This window comes from Pogonomyrmex barbatus, unplaced genomic scaffold (assembly GCF_055798465.1).
Source record: "Pogonomyrmex barbatus isolate J1 unplaced genomic scaffold, ASM5579846v1 scaffold1, whole genome shotgun sequence".
Taxonomy (NCBI): Eukaryota; Metazoa; Arthropoda; class Insecta; order Hymenoptera; family Formicidae; genus Pogonomyrmex; species Pogonomyrmex barbatus.
In genome coordinates this window covers 22,912,275-22,932,524 of record NW_028297098.1, presented here as the reverse complement: position 1 = coordinate 22,932,524, position 20,250 = coordinate 22,912,275, and the positions used below count along the sequence as shown (strand labels likewise).

Below are 20,250 nucleotides of genomic sequence, written 5' to 3'. Positions count from 1 at the left end.
AATGCAACCGTGAACGTGAGATTGGAATTTGACTAAGGAGAACGATGAATATTACCGCGTACTATCTCATTATACACGATCGCGTGATTCAGTACAACCCGTTGACCAATGTTGTACGCAAGATCACCTAAGAGCATCGCTGGTATATGAGATAGAGAGAGAGAGAGACAATAAAATCTACGATACATCGAAATCGACCGCTCGAAGTCTTCTTCTCGACAACAGTCATGTTTGTGCCAACGTTTGTAGACCTGCAAGGTTTCCTCGTTGAAGGACAGTTTGTCGCAAAAGAGCTTGCTGCTCTCAAAGTACGGATCGTTCTCTTTCATTACATTTTTGCAAGCTCTATACCGTGGCATTTCCTGGCAAGTGCCGATAAATCTCGCGCACGCTGGGTGATACGTTATCCATAGACTGCGATGGAACGATGGAACGATTTCATACAGCGAAGCTAAGAGTTTGATTACGAAAGCTGTGCATGGTACGAAAAAAGATGACGACGAGGACGACGACGACAATGCTATCATATATATCAAGGGACACGAAAAACGAAAATGGTTGCGAAACTTGCTTCTGGACGATGAGCGAGAGCGCGTACATCGAGACCCTGGATACGGATTACAAAGATATAGATTTTTTGAACGATCTAGACACTGATAATTCTATACGATGTGCATATCATACTAATCATTATACTAATCGTGCATATCATACTATCATTATACTAATTACGTGTTACAAAATGTATTTAAATTGTTTAATTGGTGGGCAGATAACCTTAAATAAACATATATAATATATATAATATATATAATCTTATATAATGTATTCTTTTATTCCTTTTCTCCACTATTACGTTGATGATTACTTAATATTCCAACGATCCTATACATTTTTTCAATGTAACGTTCGATCGACTCACCGATGACAAAGAAATTGCGTTATGATTTAAGCGTGAAACTTTTTATTCATATTTTCTTTTTTAAATGGCACTTTACATATTTTTTTATAGTTGATTAGGTTTTTTCTTGAAATAAAAATTTTACAATTAATTGATAATAACGCAATCCTTTGTTTTCTTTCTGTTTATGATCACTATAACAGTAAACACGTTTCCAATATGCTATCTGCAATTGTACTATGGCGGTCGCTGCCACACGATCACACCACGACACACACTAGCGCACGGTCCCGCGCAGCACAATGGTTCGCGCCCGTCACTAGATGGCGAGTCCGGGAATCATCCTCTCGTGTGCGAAACGCCCCATCGGGACTATATAAGAGCGACGCCCAGCACTGCTCTTCGCCTCAGTCGCCTCCAGCCAATTAAAGGCTACGAGCTGCACTGAGACGCCCTCCGAGCTCTGGAGGCCAACCTTGGCTCAGCCTCATTGCTCTACACGGCAGTTTCTGCTGAAAATTACCGACCAGCCTTCGATCGTACTTTCCGCGGCAATCCATCCGACCTACCTCTGACGGCCGTGAACGCCGCCATCCGGTCTTACCTCTGACGGCCGTGAGCGCCGCCATATCCATCCGGCCTTATCTCTGACGGCCGTGAACGCCGCCATATCCATCCGGCCTTATCTCTGACGGCCGTGAACGCCGCCATATCCTTCCAGTCTTACATCTGACGGCCGTGAACGCCGCCATATCCATCTGGCCTTTCCTACGGACGTGCTCCTGTCGGCCATGAACGCCGCAGACCCACCACGTCCGGGAAGGGCTCTCGCGGCCAGCGACGCCGCCAATCCGCCCATGTCCGGGCGATCTGCTCCAGGCCGCGGTCTCCGCGCGCCGATCTCAACGGACTCGGGGAGACGCTGCGCAGCATGAGGACTTCCGCCGGCGTGCATCCTCTATAGGGGCCGCCCACGACGACTCGTCGTCTCTGGGATGATCGACGATGCCCACCATCCGGCAGTCACCAGTACCACGACGCTCGCCGCTGCCGACTTCGCGACCATCTACGCCGCCGCCTGGGCGCGCACCGACGAGGAGGAACAAGCTTCCGGACGACGATTCAGGCGCCCGTTCGGCCGCTTTAAGCAACGGCTCCTGGACCTGTTTGGATCAGTTTCCTCCTCGGAGAATAGCCTGCCCCGGCCGCCGACTACGTCGAGGTCTTCGACCTCCCCGGACTCGACCGCACCCGAGCGACCACCGACTTGCCGCTCCTGGCCGCTTTTTGGAGCTCAGCACCCAACAGGACAGACCGTGATGCCTCTACGCCATAGAGCTCGGCCACGTCCAGCATCGGCCGCCGCGCTGCGATACTCGCCGCTACGCAGAAGCCATCTCGCAGACCGAAGGGCTGCCGCCGGCCCAGGTCGCGCCGCCGACACTCACCCCCCGGCCGAAGAGGAGCCGGGGCTCGTAAGAGGCGAAGAGAGCGACTCCAAGAGCTCGCGCGCGCACGCGCAGAAACAGACGCGACAGACGCCCACGCGTTATTCTTTCTCGCAGGACCCAAACAGTCCCGATAGCGCTTGTATTTATTTTTTTTGTTGCGAGAATATATTATGGCTTTCTATTAACTCTGAGTTCCTTGATTGTGAGCGTGCATGCAACCTTCACATCCCGCATGTATCCTTCAGCTTGCGCTCTCGTTACAAAACGCATAGCAACAATTGGCTGCTAAATCTTCCGCTTTGCTTGGTGCCGACACTCGCACCGTTGGTCTGCCACACAGCTGGTCGTGGACGGGACACTTCCCTTGAGTTAAGAACCAGCTTTCACCAGCCGATTGTGGGCGACGCCGTACTACAGGCCACACACTCGCTCGAGACGCATAGTGTGCAACACGTTTCACACACCACCACGCAATCACATCAACAATTACTATAGTACGATCCTTTATCTTTTTCTTGGCCACTATAACACGCCTCTTCACGAAATACTATCATAATAGAATATTGCTGTTCAGCGAGGTTACTGGATTTTTTGTCCACTCCATCTTTCAAAAGAGGGGTGGATTAACGCTCTGCCACGTCAAAATTTACGCGGGTGCAATCAGTCCTCCGTCATTCGTACGAACGAATCATACGCAACGTACTCCGCTTCTCTATCATTCGTTTGTATGAATGATCTACACGCAATGTATTCCGTCAAAGGAAGCAGCGCACTGTACGATGGTGAAACGAAGAAGGAATGTAACGTGTAAATTCGACATTTTTTTTTCTTTTTGCAACATTACGCAATATTATGTACTTAATTTCTGTTACATATTTCGATGGAGCCTCGCGCGATGCACTTACTGAGTAGACGTTACAACTTGACGACTACGGGCTTCACGTTTCTGAAAATTGGAATCAATGTTGGTCCACCAAGCTACGTGGAGATTATCGAGAACAGGAGCTGATACTGTCTCTCGAAACATGGAAAGAACTTCATGAGCAGCAATGAAATATCTACAAATTGCTATGAAACAATTACAAAGACAATTTTATAAGCGTCGGACTGTTAACGGTCCGAATTTGCATATGAACAACTCGTTATAATCGTACATCTTGAATCTTCAAACGTACGCATTATGATGGTCGAATCGACCCTACGCCGTATGTTTAATCTCGCTGAATGTATTGATGTAACGTTTAATCAACACAGACTCGATCGATGAAAAGTATACGCGATTCTCCAACATTGCGTCTATTGTAACAAATCCCGAGGAAGTACGTGATATGCGATAGCGATATCTTCGATAGACATCAACTCGTCGATTGCGAACTGTTAGCTTTAGTTTTTAGTATGTAAAAAAGACATGTAACAAAAATATGAATAAACATACTTACGTTTTCATGCTTAAAAATATGATTTCAATCAAAATAAACTTATTTCCCATCTTAAAATAAAATAATATTCCGGTTGTGATAGAATATTATTTGGTGTAACATCAATAAAAGGGTAATATCTCTTTCTTACTGAATTAATTTCATTTTCTATAGTTCATTTTTTATAGTTTCCCGTTTTCCACGTCGCCGCCAAAATTTATTGCTTCCTACGTGAGAATTTGGACTTGGCCAAATAGAAATGAGCACGTTTCAGTATTTATTACTAAAAAAAAACAAGAAAAGAAATTAAGAGAAAAGAAGTGTCCATTTACTGACTAATACATTATTTTCATTAAATAACGGATTTTTCGAGATTGTTCGAAATTAACACGTTGCGACACGTACATTTGTTTATAGCAGCCGGAGTATCGGTGCTTTTTTTTCCTTTCTTTTCCTACATCAATTTCTACAAAAAACATTTTTTCTAGCAGCTCTTCCTAGATAAAAAAAGAAGACTCCCGCTTCCCCTTCAAAAGTACATTCCAAAGGACCATCGACAAAGCATTCCCCCTTCCCCGTGCCTACCAGTTATCCCCTCTCCTTGTGTCACCGAATTACCCCGCACACCTGCATCCTGCTCGGAGTCTTTGGGTTAGAATCGGCCTAGTATACCTACTCGTAGCCATCCGCCTTCCCGTTGTACTTTCAGAATTTACAGATTCCGTATGCTGTTCCGTCACACTTTCAATACCCGCTAGCGCCCGATTCTCCGCCATTACAGCAACGAACAGAGGATTCCGAAGAATTGTTTCGATCCCGGACGAGCCCCCAAAATGTCGCGCTCTCAGTGGTCACGACGTTTCGCGATAAGCGGAAGAACCACGCGCGAAATAACCATACTTCACTAAAAAGAATGAAATTAAACACGGAACGGATTTATTAAACAAATATACAACTGGTTCACCGCGAACACACGTCCGTCCGCCACCGTTCCGCGAAAACAACAACACAACGTGTAATCCGAACATCAAATGACATGTTGTTAGAGAACGATCGTCTCTTTCAAAATATAGATTCTCGAAGTATTGATTCTTCCGGGGCGACGACGAGCGGAACGCCGCTCAGTGGCAACACACATATACAGGGCGATTCAAAAACCATTTGTCCTTAAAGCGTATTCTTGACTTTATTCTAAGATAATTTTTCCTCCAAAATTTTATCCGAAGCTTAGTTTTTAAATTATAAGTAGAAATAGTTTATCAATTACGAGCTGAGTATAGAAGCTAAGCAGGGACGGCGCGAACTCACCGTCCGACGCGGGTAATTACGCGAGGCGCACGCTGCGATCAGTTGCTTTGCTACGAGACATAAACACACATTCGCGCTCGCATGCACACATACAGGCACGCACACGCACATGCATGCACACACTTACCTTATAAAAATTCGATGTCTTCGTACCTTGCAAAAACGGACAGATAATTTCACTCGCCGTGAAAGCAATTCTTTTCCATGCGACGAATCCACACCGAATAAATCAAAGTTTTTCTTTCTTAAATTATATCAATACTCACGTACTCAATTAATTTATAAAAATCCAACTCTATTGATCCATTACTATTAACTGCTTTATTTACCGATTAATTATTTGGCGACTGAGAATTATTGAGAATTAAACAGTACATTAATGAATACATACAATTAAAGAAATTAGACATTTTTTTTCTTATAAATTGTCATATTATCAACACGTTTACTGACTCGATTGATAAAATAAGGCCTTTACAAATGAATCAGTAATAATCACTATCAGTTAATCATTCGGCGAATGAGAATATACTTGATGAATATAAAAAATAGGTTTCTATTTAAAAAAAACATTAATGATTTTGACCTGATTTTGACAAGGTCACTCAAGGTCAAATCTACATTTTCATCATGTGTCTCCCTTCAAGCCATGCAATTTTTGTTCGAAAAATTTTTCAATAAAATCATCGATTCGCGAGATAATCGATCATATCACTTAAAATGAAACACTCTTACACACATACACGCACGCCGACCCGCCCACCCGCCCGCCCGCACACACGCACGCACGCACGCACGCACGCACGCACACGCACACGCGCGCGCGCGCGCGCGCACACACACACACACACACACACACACACACACACACACACATAATATATATTATACAGTATAATAATAAATATAAAAGTTGATTTACAACTATTTCGGATGGCTTTTCATATCAAAACAAGTATCTATAGAATACTACAAAAAAAGTGTTATAAGCGCGTTATAAATGCATACGACTAGCACAACATAAACGCAGTTTCACAGCATTTTTACAGCATTTTATTTTCCAAATATCTTCTTCTTCAATCCATTGCTCGTGTGTTCGAGCATGATGATATCTGTCGAGTTCTTGTCCAAGCGCGCGAGAGCTTCCAAGAATAGTTTCTTTCGATAACTCCAAATCGCTCCCCACTCTCCGATATTGGGTCGAGTCTCTACAGACGATCTCGGACACCCCCGGGGTGTGACGATTATCGTGACGGCGTCACGGGATGCATCTCCGTCGAGGCCATGAACGAATAATTATTTCAATATGAAAACGACTTTATTCTCTCTTCCGTCAAAATTACACGTTGTCTAGTCGGTATCTCTTCACAAACTCCTCACTTATTCTGCGTGAAAGTCAAAAAGACTTCTCTCTAAATAATTAGCGCTAGCGCCTCTGTTTTCGTTAATGTGTATTAATGTTATTGGCCGCAACATTCTGTTCGCCTTGGAAATTTTAAATTTTCAACACTCTTATGCCGAAACAGGTTGACTCATAGCGCTATAAACTTATAATTTATAACTTAAATTCGTAATCTATATCCTTCAATCTATTTCTGATTCAAATATTGGGAGAACACAAATCTTGGTTAACGCTCGCTGTACAATACCGCTCGCGGTTTTAATATTGACGATTCGAACATGTCCCTCCTAATCCGGATGCACGTCAACGATGCGCCCTAACCTCCATTCAAGAAGGACACTATTTTCCTTCAGAATCACCATGTCGCCAAGTTTTACCCTTTCACGATCCGGGGCTGCGCTTCTCCATTTCGATTTCGATTGTAATTGCGACAAATATTCCCGCTTCCAACGAGACTAGAAATGTTGTCGCAATTTGATCAACAACTAATAATGAGTCAACCTGTTGACGGGTCTTCCATTAGATCTATCTGCTGTATCGCGTTGAGTGGTGCGCCGATTAAGAAATCCGGGGGTTAACGCAGCGAGATCTGACGGATCGCTTGATGGGTGTCAAGAGCCTTGAATTTAAACATACTTCTACTTCCGTTAAAAGCGTATAAAGCTCTTCGAATGTAAAGAGCGCCTCCCCCAACATCTTCCTCAAGCGAGTCTTTGCCGATTTTATGCCCGCTTCTCATAATCCTCCCATATGAGGAGCATAGAATGGCAAAAAATGCCATTGTATCGATTGCTCTATCAAGAACGCGTCCACCTGTCGCTGATGACTCTGATTTTGCAGCAAATCCCTCAACTTTAGCAGCTCGTTACACGCTCCTATAAAATTCGTGCCGTTATCTGAATAAATATTTTTACATTTTCCTCGTCTTGCAATAAAACGCCTCAAAGAATTGAGAAATGCTGCCGAACTTAAATCGCTAACCAATTCTAAGTGAACGGCTCGCGTTGCGAAACATACAAATAAACACAAATATGTCTTTCCTGTCTTATTCCGTGAAATTTTGATATTGAATGGTCCGCCATAATCGACACCAACGTTAAGAAATGCTCGATTCGGAGTCACCCTATTCTTTAGCAAGACGCCCATTATCTCTCGCGGACTCCTATCATTGAATCTATAAACCAAACATCTACGCAAAACTCCCCGCACCGCACATCTACCCGATGTGATCCAATATTGCTCTCTTAACACATTTATAAGCGCTTCGGGATCCGCATGCAAATTCCTCAGATGAGCATCCCTGATTATCAAATTTGTTAAATGATCATGCATCGCCAGAACTATCAGAAATTTCTGCGAATAAGTCAACGGTGCATTTCTCAAACGACCACCCACGCGTACGAGACCTATCTCATCTATGAACGGATGGAGAGGCAACAGTCGACTTTTACTAGAGATCGGACGCTTTGACTGTAACGCAGCTATCTCTTAAGCGAAATATTGACCCTGGTGGTTTTTCAATATGACATTATTCATGGTAACTCTTCCATCGTAAGTCGACCAGATCGTCTCTTAGTCTTCTGGCCACAGTTGTACGCGAATCTGAGACAATAGGCGATCATTATCCTTAATCGTTTTAACGATGAATACCGCCCCCAAACCAGTTCCGGATTGACATTAATATTCATCGAAATCAGCCTTTTCTCCGGCACTTCTGATGTGGATGCCGATTCCGGGGAAAACTCGATTTCTTCCCTTTCTAGTCAGGAAGGGCCGTTCCACTATAACCCCTGATTACTCAATCCTTCCGATCCGATTCCCCTCGACAATACATCGGCTGGGTTTTCCTTGGATCTAACATGATACCACTGCGATTTCTTCGATGCCTCTTGAATTTTTGATACGATTTGCTACGAAAGTTTTCCATTGCGATGGTTCTCCGCGTATCCAAGCTAGAACCACCGTCGAATCAGACCAATGATACTTCCGATCAACTTGCAAAGTGAGCGCTCCACTGACCTTCTTTATTAGTTTTACCAGCAACAATGCTCCACATAATTCCAGACGTGGCAGATTTAACTTCTTGATGGGCGCTAGCCGAGATTTTGCGCAGATTAATCTACATCTTGATGTCTGTCCTTCACTGATAGATCTTAGATACAAGCATGCGCCATAAGTCATTTCTGGCATCACAGAAACCATGGATCTCTATTCCCTTCGAAGCCACATTAACAATCGTTCTCGGAATATCGATTTTTTCAAGCTTACTAAATTGTCGGTAATATTGTGCACGTAATGTGCAAATCTTCTGGAAGTGATTCATCCCAACCAAGCCTGCACTGCCACAGTCACTGCAAAATAATTTTCGCCCTTATGATCACTGGATTGATTAAACCTAACGGATCGTAAATCTGCGAGATAACGGACAAAATTGTTCACTTCGTTATTCTATGCTCTGTTCGTGACAGCTTCACTCAATACCTCAGCGCATCTGACGCAACGTCCCAGTACAATCCGAGAGTCTTGATCACCCAGAGATTTCCGTAACTGCGTGTCTCTGTATTGGTGATCCTCGATCATATCTGTCACATTAGATTTCCACTTATGCATTGAATCCATCCGATAGAAGCACTCGATTCACTCCTTCCCTGATTCGCCGTAATTCCTCTACATCATCAGCTCCTGTGATAAGATCGTCCACATAAAAATCTCTCATTATTATTTTACTTATTTCCGAATCTTCCAGGTGACATTCATATGCCAATTGATGCAGGCATCTTACTGCCAAAAACGGAGCCGATGCGATTCCAAACATTACTGTATTTAATGTGAATTCTTCCACTGATGCGAGCGCTTCGCCCTTCCATAAAATTCGCTGAAAGTTTCGATGCTTTGGTCTAATGAGAATCTGTCTATACATTTTTTCAATATCTCCAGTTAATACGTATCGATGCTGCCTAAAGCGTAGAACAATTAAATAATTCCTGTTGACTAGTTGACCCGACTCTTAAGATGTCATTTAGCGATTTACCGGAATCCGTCTTGCATGAGGCATCAAATACTATTCTTAACTTCGTCGTGGAGTTATTTTCCTTTATGATGCGGTAAATAATAGATGCGGTAAATGACCCTATCCCTTACTAACCTCGCAGATCCATCGATCCTTGACATATGTCCATTTTTCCAATATTTTTCTAAGCAGTCTGCATATTGCGTTTTCAATGTCTGATCCCGCTCCAGTCTTCTACTTACTGACTGCATGCGCCTCAACGCCGATTCGCGCGAATTTCCCAAAAGACTAGGATCTTCCCGGAAAGGAAAACCAATCATGAATCGCCCGTCCGCCATCCGCTGATACGTGTTCCGAAATTCCTCTTCGCATAACGCTTCCTCCTTCGATAGTTTTGATTGCAAAAAACCTTCTTCAACTATCCAGACTCGTTCCATCTGCCGATGCAGATCGGTCTCCCTCGCGATAGTGCACAACGATGTATCTTGCTTCCCGTTCTCCGGAACAGACATATTTCCTGCCATTATCCATCCCAGCTTAGTCTTCTGCAGGATCGGTAAATTTCTGCCTAATTTAATCTGGCCGATGCAATAGATCCCAGAATACTTCCGCTCAATAAGATATCGATCTCACCCGGTTTTCCGAAACGACGATCTGATAATTTAATGTTCCTTGGAATGTTCAGCGCTGAAATGTCAATCCTTTGCGAAGGGGTACGTTATACAATCCATGACCAAAAATGACAGTCTAACCTTGAATTCACTCGTTGTTGAATAAATTGCCATGTTAACCATTCCTCTCACATCCATTACCCTTCCGCCGACATCCGACAATGAAACGCCGATTCTCTGCTCATCTAATTGAAGACGTTCACACAGGTCCCGCCGCATGATGTTAGTCTGCAAGCCGGCATCTAAGAACGCCCTGCACACATGTTCGTTGCCGATCGAAGACCCTCACGGAAGCAGTTGCAAGCAAAACCCGAGCGCTACATTTCACTGCCGCAGACGTCACCGAATTATTTGTTTGAATGCGACTATTCCTTCGATTCTCTTCGACAGTGTTTCGAACTGAGACTTGCGTATTCATCTCTTCTGGATTCGTATCCGATCTCTCAACCGTGTCTTGAGTCTTATTATCGTGCAATCACGTGCTATGCTTACGCCCGCATTGCTTGCATCCGCCTGCCATGCACCTGTCCGCCGTATCCCTCTGCAAACAATTAAAATACAAACGATTACGTCTGACTTCGCTCATTCTCGCCGATGCTGACAAGTCCTTAAATCTTTTACTTACTCTTTTTTAATTATAAATCGCGTGATTACTGTGGCATACTACACAATTATGATTCGCAAGCTGATTAACATGAGCGCTCATATTCTCCCTTCGCAACCGGAAACCGGAATCGTCGGTTTAATCATTACATTTTTATTAAGTTGCAGCGCCTCTAAAACCATGCAATGCCTAGATAAAAATTCTAAAAATTCTTGTAGTGTCGGCGTCTCTCTATCGACCGTTTCTGTCTCCCATTTTTTTACGCTTAATATGGCTATCTACACGCGATACGATCATATAAATGACTATTCCAGCTATCCACTGGCTCGCCTAACAATTTTAAAATGCGAATATGTTTTTGCGCATCGTCTACCAATTTTCGCAATTGTGATGGAGACTCCCTTGTGATAGAGCTCATATCAAACAACGCCTGAATATGCTGACTAATTAATAATTTCTTGTTCTCGTAACGCTGTTTCAACAGAGACCACGCAATAAAATAATTTTCCGACGACATTTCCAACGATTGCTAAAAACCTGTGCCGCATTACCTTGCAAACACGATTTTAAATAGTGAAACTTCTGAATCTTTTCTAATGTCGCATTATTATCGATTAACGCTTGAAAGGTATCTCGAATTGCAATCATTGCGTACACGTTCCGTCGAATTTAGGCAATTCAATTATAGGCAGCTTTATCCCTTCTACTTGAGAACCATTAAGCCCTTGCCCGTTTTCCTGGCTTTTCGCATGCTTCCGATTTTCATATGGGCGATTCTGTCCCGGCTCGATTCGTCTCTTTAATTCCGCCAGCGTACTGTAATAGCCTACCTCGAATACCTCACGCTCCTGAGCCTACGCCTCACTCGTCTCCACATTCTCAATCCCTGGATATTGTCGAAATCCTTCCACAGATCATTTAATTTTTGTAATCTCGCTTGACATTCTAGCACGTCGGGTATATCTAAGGGCAATGACGTTACAAAATTGTAAATACGTGTGAGCTGATCTTTTATTATCGACCGTCTTCTAATCAACACAACAAGTTCTTCTGCCATGTTTAAATTCTATAACGGCTTATACAGTGCGATCGTTAAAAATAATTTACTTACGTAGGCTTATCCGCAAAAATATTAATTCGAGAGAATCTGCATTAATCTGATAATTTTGTTATACGTTACTCGCTCTCGTTAGTTTACTTGTTAAACCATACTGCTGCGTCACCTTGTCAAGACCATTCTAAAAACGCCTTGAAATAATCGTTGCTCAATCACAAGTCTACGATTACTAGGGCCCTCAAAACTCCTCAAAATCATCTTCCCGAACGCATCCGGCTCGAAGGACCAATGTCGAGTTCTTGTCCGGGCGCACGAGAACTTCCAAGGATAGTTTCTTTCGATAGCTCCAAATCGTTCTCCACGCTCCGATATTGGGTCGAGTCTCTACAGACGATCTCGGACACCCTCGGGGTACGACGATTATCGTGATGGCGTCACGGGATGCACCTCCGTCGAGGCAATGAACGAATAATTATCTCAATATGAAAACGACTTTATTCTTTCTTCCAAAACACGGTGTCTCGTCACAAACTCCTCGCTTATTCTGCGTGAAAATCAAAAAGACTTCTCTCTAAACAATTAGCGCTAGCGTCTCTGTTTTCATTAATGTGTATTAATGTTATTGGCCACAACAATATCTCTCATATACCTGTGGTGCGTACGATGATATACACAGGTGTATGGGACCTATAATTTAACGCCGATTCCGAACGGCAAATTTTGGTAGAGAGACGTTCATGGCAAAGTTACTTCGGTGAATTGCCGCTGCCTTCCGAGAGAAGAAAAGCGTAAATATTTTGGCTCTGCCGGGAATCGAATCCAGGACCTCTAGCATAGTAAATCAGTGCGCTGTCCAAATAAAACAAGAAATTATATAAAAGTCAAGATGACATTAAAATGATGACAAAAACTCATTTTTCGATCATGATAAAGAATTAATAAAATTATGATTGTGGAACTTAGCATATTATTTTAAATATTTCAATAATGCAATAATATTTAATGCATAATTACTAAACTACTTGCATTTTATAGTGTATAAAAAATATTTTAGTATCACAAAAGAGACTAGATTTATCTTATTCTTCTAATAATTTCTCATTATATATAAAACAGATATATATTCAAGTGAGGTTCTGATTAAAAAATTTATAATATTAATAATTAATAATATATTTATAATATAATTATGATAGAGATATAATTGAACAATTGTAAGCTATACACATAGTATATACATAAAACATTATTATGTGCAAATATACACATTGCAAATATACAATATTGTTTGAGAATTAATTTAATTGTAAACTCGCGGACGGTAGCTTGGTTATTATCAATTCGCGGATGATGAGCGACGCACCGAGGGAGGCTATGCTGCGAATAATCAGTCTATATCACAGCGGTCACTGAAAAATAGTTTTGAGAGTCTCCGCACTATAAGAGTTTTGCACACGTCACACGCGGGACGCTAGTCGAGCCGACACAATAAAGAGTCTGATGGTATTCCAGAGATTTTAGAGAGATTGAATTAAAGCTCTCTAAGTGAGCTAAGCCCAAAAACGGAGAGACGAGATCACAGATACACTCGCCGGCCACGTGAACACCACGTGATGAGCACGAGCACGGCGCGATGATATATCCTTGCAATGTCCTTGCAGCATTCCTGATCACGTCACCTTCATTGAGTCTTGGGCCGCGGTCCGATTCATGCTCAAAGCATTTTTGACGTTATTCTATCTTTGACGTTATTCTTTATTGTTTATTAGATGTAAAACAAGAATAGAATGATGCCAATAGTGCTTTGAACATGAATCGGACCACGACCTTGATGAGTATCTTAAGCGTAGAGCAATCCCCTTTATGCTAACCACAACGAACTATGCATGAACAAAGCACCCAAGAGATCAGTCCAGTAGGCTATTCTCTATTCTCTACCTATTCTCTAACTTCTTAATGATAATTTCACTAGCTAGGGATGTCGTTACGCAGATTTAACGACACGCAGATATAATGAAAAATGGTATTCTGTAATTTAATGTAACGATAAATGTCGTTAAAAGTATCGATAAAGTACCAAATCTTGTCATTAAAATATCGAGGGGTATCGGATTCCTCGATAAGCCATAACGACAACATAACTAGATATATCAATCAATAGCAACGTTCCGAAGCGGTTCCGAATAGTAGTACGAAAGTGTGCAAGTATAGCGTAATTTTATAATTTAAATATATGAACACATAAACTTATTTTAAACATATTAAATATTAAGAAGAGTACGCAAAAAGTAATATTACAATAAAATATTTTAATTAAAAACAATGTATTATCAATGTTATAATATTTAAGGATATTAAAATAAATAAATAAATAGATATAGGTTATATTTTAGTTATGAATTATATGCAATGTAAATCAGATGTTTTTCATAAAAAATTTTAAAAAGTTAAAATTTTTTCTTATTTTTAAGGTAAAATGGCTGAAGGATATTTGACATGGAATATGTTACTTAAAAAAATTTTTTTAAATATGTTAAAAAATGAAATTTAACCAAATAATTTAAATAATTATATTTAATAGCATTAAATTACATTAAATATAATTATTAATTATTATTATTAATTATTAATAATAATTAAAATAATAATTAATAATTTATTATTATTATTGTATTTAATAATTAAAAAAAGTTATGTCTTAATTATGTATTAATTCTCTATGTAACCTGTTGCATATAACACTAACAACAGTACTTTTAACAAAATAAATAATTAATCATTGGCCAATTGAACTGCTAGTAATTAATAATATCAATTTCATATGTAATTTATCAATACTTTTTCATATATTATTTAAATTATTTATATATACTTACTCTGACATTGCACAGGCTTTATTTATCTCTTCTACTATTTCCCACTTTACCACTTTACTATAAGTTTATAACCTTATCATCAATAATTTATTTTCACATTCGTAAAGTTATCGGAAAAAGATGTTAGAAAAGAGATTTTATTGGTTGGATATTAGAACGAAAAAGTTACATGAAATCGAGTATACTCGTTACGATAACAACATCGAAATCACATTTTGTTTCGTTAGCTTGTGTTACAGAATAGCTGTGTCGTTATAGTATCGCCAGCGCAAGCGACAATTGTCGCTACGTAACGATAACGAACATTGTCGTTACAAAGTTAGAGAATAGGCATATAGAACACAATGGCCGAAAAAACCCGATCTAGTGAGAGCGCGCATTAGAGGAGTGCCAGAAGCGGCCACTTTCCGAGATTATGCATAATGCTTGTGTCCGCGCGCGGTGCCGCCATCTGATTACGAGGCACCTGTGCGCGGCTTTCTATGAAAATATAAGTTTATTATCGAACAAATATATAATATATATATATATCGAACAAATATAAAATATATATATATATTTAAAATAATATGTTAAGTTTCACAATCATAATTTCATCAATTTTTCATCATGATTGAAAAATGAGTTTTTGTCATCATTTTAATGTCATCTTGATTTTTATAATTTCTTGTTCTACTTGGGTGTCTACTAGGAAGCGTCTCAGATACGCACATTTTCAATCATTTCATTTTCACACCACTCACATCAGCCGATGCCTAGAAATTTTCTAGTGAGCCGCATATCAAACATTTTTTTATTTAATCGATCAATCGGCAATGTGTCCGATTGGACCTCACCCGTCTACTATGCCACGCTATCCATTTCCAAATATAGGAGCATATTATATGGTAAAGCCGCAGCACATAATGTAATAATATACAACAGACATAAGTTTACATTATTACACTATGTGTTGTAGCTATATCATATAATATGCTCCTATATTTGGAAGATAAAGTGCTGTAAAAATGCTGTGAGACTGCTTTTATACTGTGCTGGTCATACGCGCTTATACACACTCATAACGCGCTTTTTAAATGAATTCTAAGCGCGCTTTAGAGCGCTATGAAACGGCATTTATTCTGCGCTGGTTGAACGCGCTTATAATGCGCTTTTTTTAATGAATTTTGAACGCGTTTTTAAAGCGCCAAAAAAGCGCTGAATTCCTACATCTGCATTAGCGCTTTTTTAACGCTTTTCAAGCGATGTTGTGCTACGTGGATGCCTCTTTTTTGGGAAATGGGGTGTCGCAACAAAAATTTCAAACAACTTGAAAAAGTTGGTTGGTACCAATCAATTAAGTCATTTTTCACGGACAGCGAGACATCTAAGAAATTTATACGGTCTCTTCCTATCTCCAATGTAAATTGTAGTCTCTAATGGAAGACATTAAAATTTTCAATAATAATTTGGTTAATCGCAGAAGAAGGAATAAGATTATCGCCATAAGATTATCGTCAACGTATTTATAATAAATCGATACCGGAACAGAGATTGTCACAACCATCCCATCCTCTAATTCCTGCATATCTAGATCAGCGACTATAGATGAAAGAGGAGAATCCTTTGGAGTCCCGAAATTTTGCTTATATATTATGTTGTCAAAAGTGAAAAAAGTTGAATTAAGAACAAACCGAACGATCCCCAAGAACTCATCTTTCGGTATTTTACAATGTTCAGTTATGAAGTGCTTCTTCGACAGGCATTGAATCGCCAGATCTGTCGGAACATTGGTAAACAATGAAACAACATCCAAAGAGATTAAGAAAAAGTTAGAAAAAAACGAACAGACAAATTCATACAAAAAAATCCCAGTATATCTTGTTTATCAAAACAGATAAGGGGAATGTAACTGTGGCTGTTGATCGGGACAATTATGTTGCGAAAATTAAAGATATGCTCAATGATAGCAATGCTTACACTGTTATTAATCAAGATCCGACTAGGAAAATTGTTAGAGAATTGAACACGTTACTGTCGGGATGGAAAAGGGAATACATTTCTCCGGCGAGATATAGATTATTATATTGCAGCGATGGTGTACTACCAAGGGCTTATGGATTTCCGAAGATGCACAAATCTAATTGCCTTTACAGAATTATTGTATCTTCCATTGATATATTACGACCGAGCGGAATTCCGCTCGTTGTTACCCCCGAATATTCAAAAAATCAATACTTTTTAAGAGAAGATTGTTCCGTGCCGATATGATGCGATGTTCTTGACAACGCGCTGTTTTTTTATTGTTGTTTTACGCGGAGATTCAAGGCACGGACGTGTGTCCGCGGCGTACTGATTGTTCAATTACCTTAATAAAGTTCCGATAGTTTGTAAAGAAGTGTTGTTTTATTTTGCGTAACGCGATTTGAGAACGTGATCGCCGCGAGTGCGACAGATATACCATTTTACTGAATAGCCGCTTTTTTGCACGAGGTGATTTCTGCTAATGTTCCCAAAGCTTCTAGTCGTATTCTGAATAGCTATGAACTGATTAAAAAATTACGGGGAACATTTATTGATAACAACTTTTCCTTAATCTCTTTGGATGTCGTTTTGGATGTCGATTGTTTACCAATGTTACCAATGACAGATCTGACGATTCAATGTCTGTCGAAGAAGTGGCACTTTATAACTGAACACTGTAACATACCAAAAGATGAGTTTTTGGGGGCCGGTCAGTTTGTCTTTAATTCAGCTTTTTTTACTTTTGACAACATAATATATAAGCAAAATTTCGGGACTCCAATGAGTTCTCCTCTTTTAACTATAACTTATAATTGCTAAATATACAGAAATTGAAGGATGGGGTGCTTGCAACAATTTTTGTTCCGATTTTGTACCGATTTATTATAGATACATTAACGATATTCTTATGGCGGTTCCTTCTTCTGCAGTTAACTAAATTGTTGAAAATCTTAATGCCTTCCACCAGAGGCACAATTCACATTGGAGATAGGAGGAGATCGTATAAATTTCTTAGATGTCTCGCTATCCGTGGAAAATAGCTTAATTTTTGATTGGTATCACAAATCAACTTTCTCAAGTCGTTGTTTAAATTTTTTGTCGCGACACTCTATTTCCCAAAAGAGAGCATAATTATGAATTTAATAGACAAGGTCTTTTTACTGTCGCATCCAGAGTTCCATGAAAGAAATCTCCATTTTATTATCAATACGTTACTTGATAATGCCTACCCGGAGAATTTTATTTTTGACATTAACAAACAATTAAAAAGTCTAATATAAGCGAAGGAATGGGTTAATTCATAATAGTGATAGCATACGGGAAAACAAACCGTCATGATTTACCAAGCCATACATCCTCAATGTTTCCGATAAATTTGATAACATCTTTAAGAATTCGGAATACAAATTAGCTTTTTATAATATTAACAAACTTCGTGATGTTATTAAGGCTCCATAAAGACCCTTTGTCAAATTCACAAAAGAAAAATATTATTTATAAGATCAATTGTCGGGATTGTGATGCGTCTTATATGGGTCAGACGGGACGATTATTAAGAATTTCTAACTAGAATTTCTTTCATACTAGAATTTCTGAACACTGTAGGCATATGACTCGGAAATACGTCTTCCCGCTCCGGACCACACCTTACATACGAAACATGAATTTGATTGGGACAATGCAAAAATTCGAGTGAGTTTCAGTTACGCACAGAATAAATCGAACACAGAAGGTTGAATAAATCGGACACGGGTCCAAACGAACACAGTGGAAAGAACGGACACAAGGTGGTTGAAATCGGATACAGTGAAAGTCGGACACAGTGGCACTCGGACATATTAAAAATCGGACACAGTACTAATCGGAAATGGACACACGATAATTGCAATCTGACACAGTAAGAAACGGACACAGTGCTAATCAGACACAGTAGGAAATGGACGCACGGATAGTTAAATAGATAAATAGATAAAAGAATCTAGCAAAAAAACGCGGCGGTCTGCTTCGCAAACCGAGATATTAAGCGTTAAAGTTATTTTTTTTTGTTAGGAAATTTGTCATAACGATTCGATATAGCGCTAAAAAAGTGTTAAAAGTGTTATTATATTCGAAGTGCAAGATGCAATCTTTCGCCTTACTAAATTGATGAGTGTATCATATACTAAAATGATAGATCTTAGAAAGATTGGCAAAGATCCCTACGCAAGGATTGGGTGTGAAGTTTTCGCTGATCTTTTAATTTTGTTACAAATATAATTTTGTGTTGTTTTCGTAATTAGTTCTGTGATAGTGGAGGGGGGGGATTGCTTCCTCAACTCCTCCACCAAGGGGTTTTGTCCCCCGAATCCCCCTATCGTGCGTATAGAGTCACAACGCATGCTCAGTTCGCTGCATTATATCGCTATGATAGATTTTCTAATCAAAAAAGTCATCAACTTCACTTTAACGCTTAATATCTCGGTTTGCGAGGCAGCCCGCCGTATTTTTTTGCCAGATTGTTTTATCTATTTATCTATTTAACTATCCGTGTGTCCATTTCCTATTGTGTCCAATTAGCACTATGTTTGATTTCAACCACCTTGTGTCCGTTTATTGTATCCGTTTGCGAACCTGTGTCCGCTCCATTCAACCTACTGTGTTCGATTTATTCTGTGTGCAACTGGGACTTCCCCAAAAATTCTGGATGTTGAGAGTATAACAATAATGGTTGATCTCAGAAATGATACGTATTAAGAGACAAAAGAACGATTTAAATGTAAAAACAGATACCGAATTGTTAGATCGTGCTTATTTTACGTTTATAAACAAATAACCGCATTATTATTTTGTGCGATGTCAAAACAATCTTGCCAGCTCCTGTATTATGATTACATCTATTTTACCACCGTGAATTGTTCTTTACTTTACAACGTGACTTCGGACAGTGCGGTTCTTTTATTTTATCTTATAATGTCTTCAATATTTCGTGTTCCAATTTGATTATGTTTTATGAATTAAGTTTTAAAATCGAACTGTTGTTTTGACTTCAATTTTATACTTTTTTAATTGCTGACTGTTAATTTTATTTATTATTTATCATAAATTGCGAAATTTTTCTGTGGACGGTTTGGAGTTAAGCTGACTATGCTTTGTGTCACATCTTAGCTGTCGTAGCAAAAATCTTACTATTATTATTTTTAGCTTCTTGCACATTTTATCACTTCCATCCAATCGTGCAACTGTTATGGACAACGTTTCATACTGAGATGTACAATGAGTATTTTTATCAAAGGCATAAAATTTTGTACTAAAACCATATGACATCAGTATTATTCGGTGATTTGTATTAAAAATGACTCAATGAGCCGAAACATTTACTTTTACTTTTGTAACATTATACTATTAATTAAATCTCTCGTCACAAAACCTGCGTTTGACTCATAATTTGCCATGTTATCTTTCTAATTTGTTATTGTTCCATTCAGAGTCCTTTAATTTTTATTATCTGTTAATAATTGTTCAATATAAACACACAAGTTCGCAAATTACTAAAGGTAAAAAAATATCGT

At 39.6% G+C, this 20,250-nt stretch overlaps 2 protein-coding genes across 2 annotated transcripts; both read right to left on the bottom strand.

The window, feature by feature from the left end:
* Positions 1 to 5,376: 5,376 nt before the first annotated feature.
* LOC148938262 (uncharacterized) lies at positions 5,377 to 20,099 on the bottom strand. Its single transcript, XM_089071885.1, has 3 exons — positions 14,699 to 20,099; positions 11,596 to 12,671; positions 5,377 to 10,702 (listed from the first exon to the last, which is right to left on the bottom strand). The coding sequence occupies exons 2-3, from the start codon at positions 11,820 to 11,822 to the stop codon at positions 10,576 to 10,578; spliced, it is 354 nt and encodes a 117-aa protein (XP_088928011.1). The 5' UTR covers positions 11,823 to 12,671; positions 14,699 to 20,099; the 3' UTR covers positions 5,377 to 10,575.
* LOC148938263 (uncharacterized) lies at positions 8,929 to 10,380 on the bottom strand. Its single transcript, XM_089076302.1, has 4 exons — positions 10,243 to 10,380; positions 9,626 to 10,068; positions 9,208 to 9,437; positions 8,929 to 9,062 (listed from the first exon to the last, which is right to left on the bottom strand). The coding sequence occupies exons 1-4, from the start codon at positions 10,378 to 10,380 to the stop codon at positions 8,929 to 8,931; spliced, it is 945 nt and encodes a 314-aa protein (XP_088932428.1).
* Positions 20,100 to 20,250: the final 151 nt, after the last annotated feature.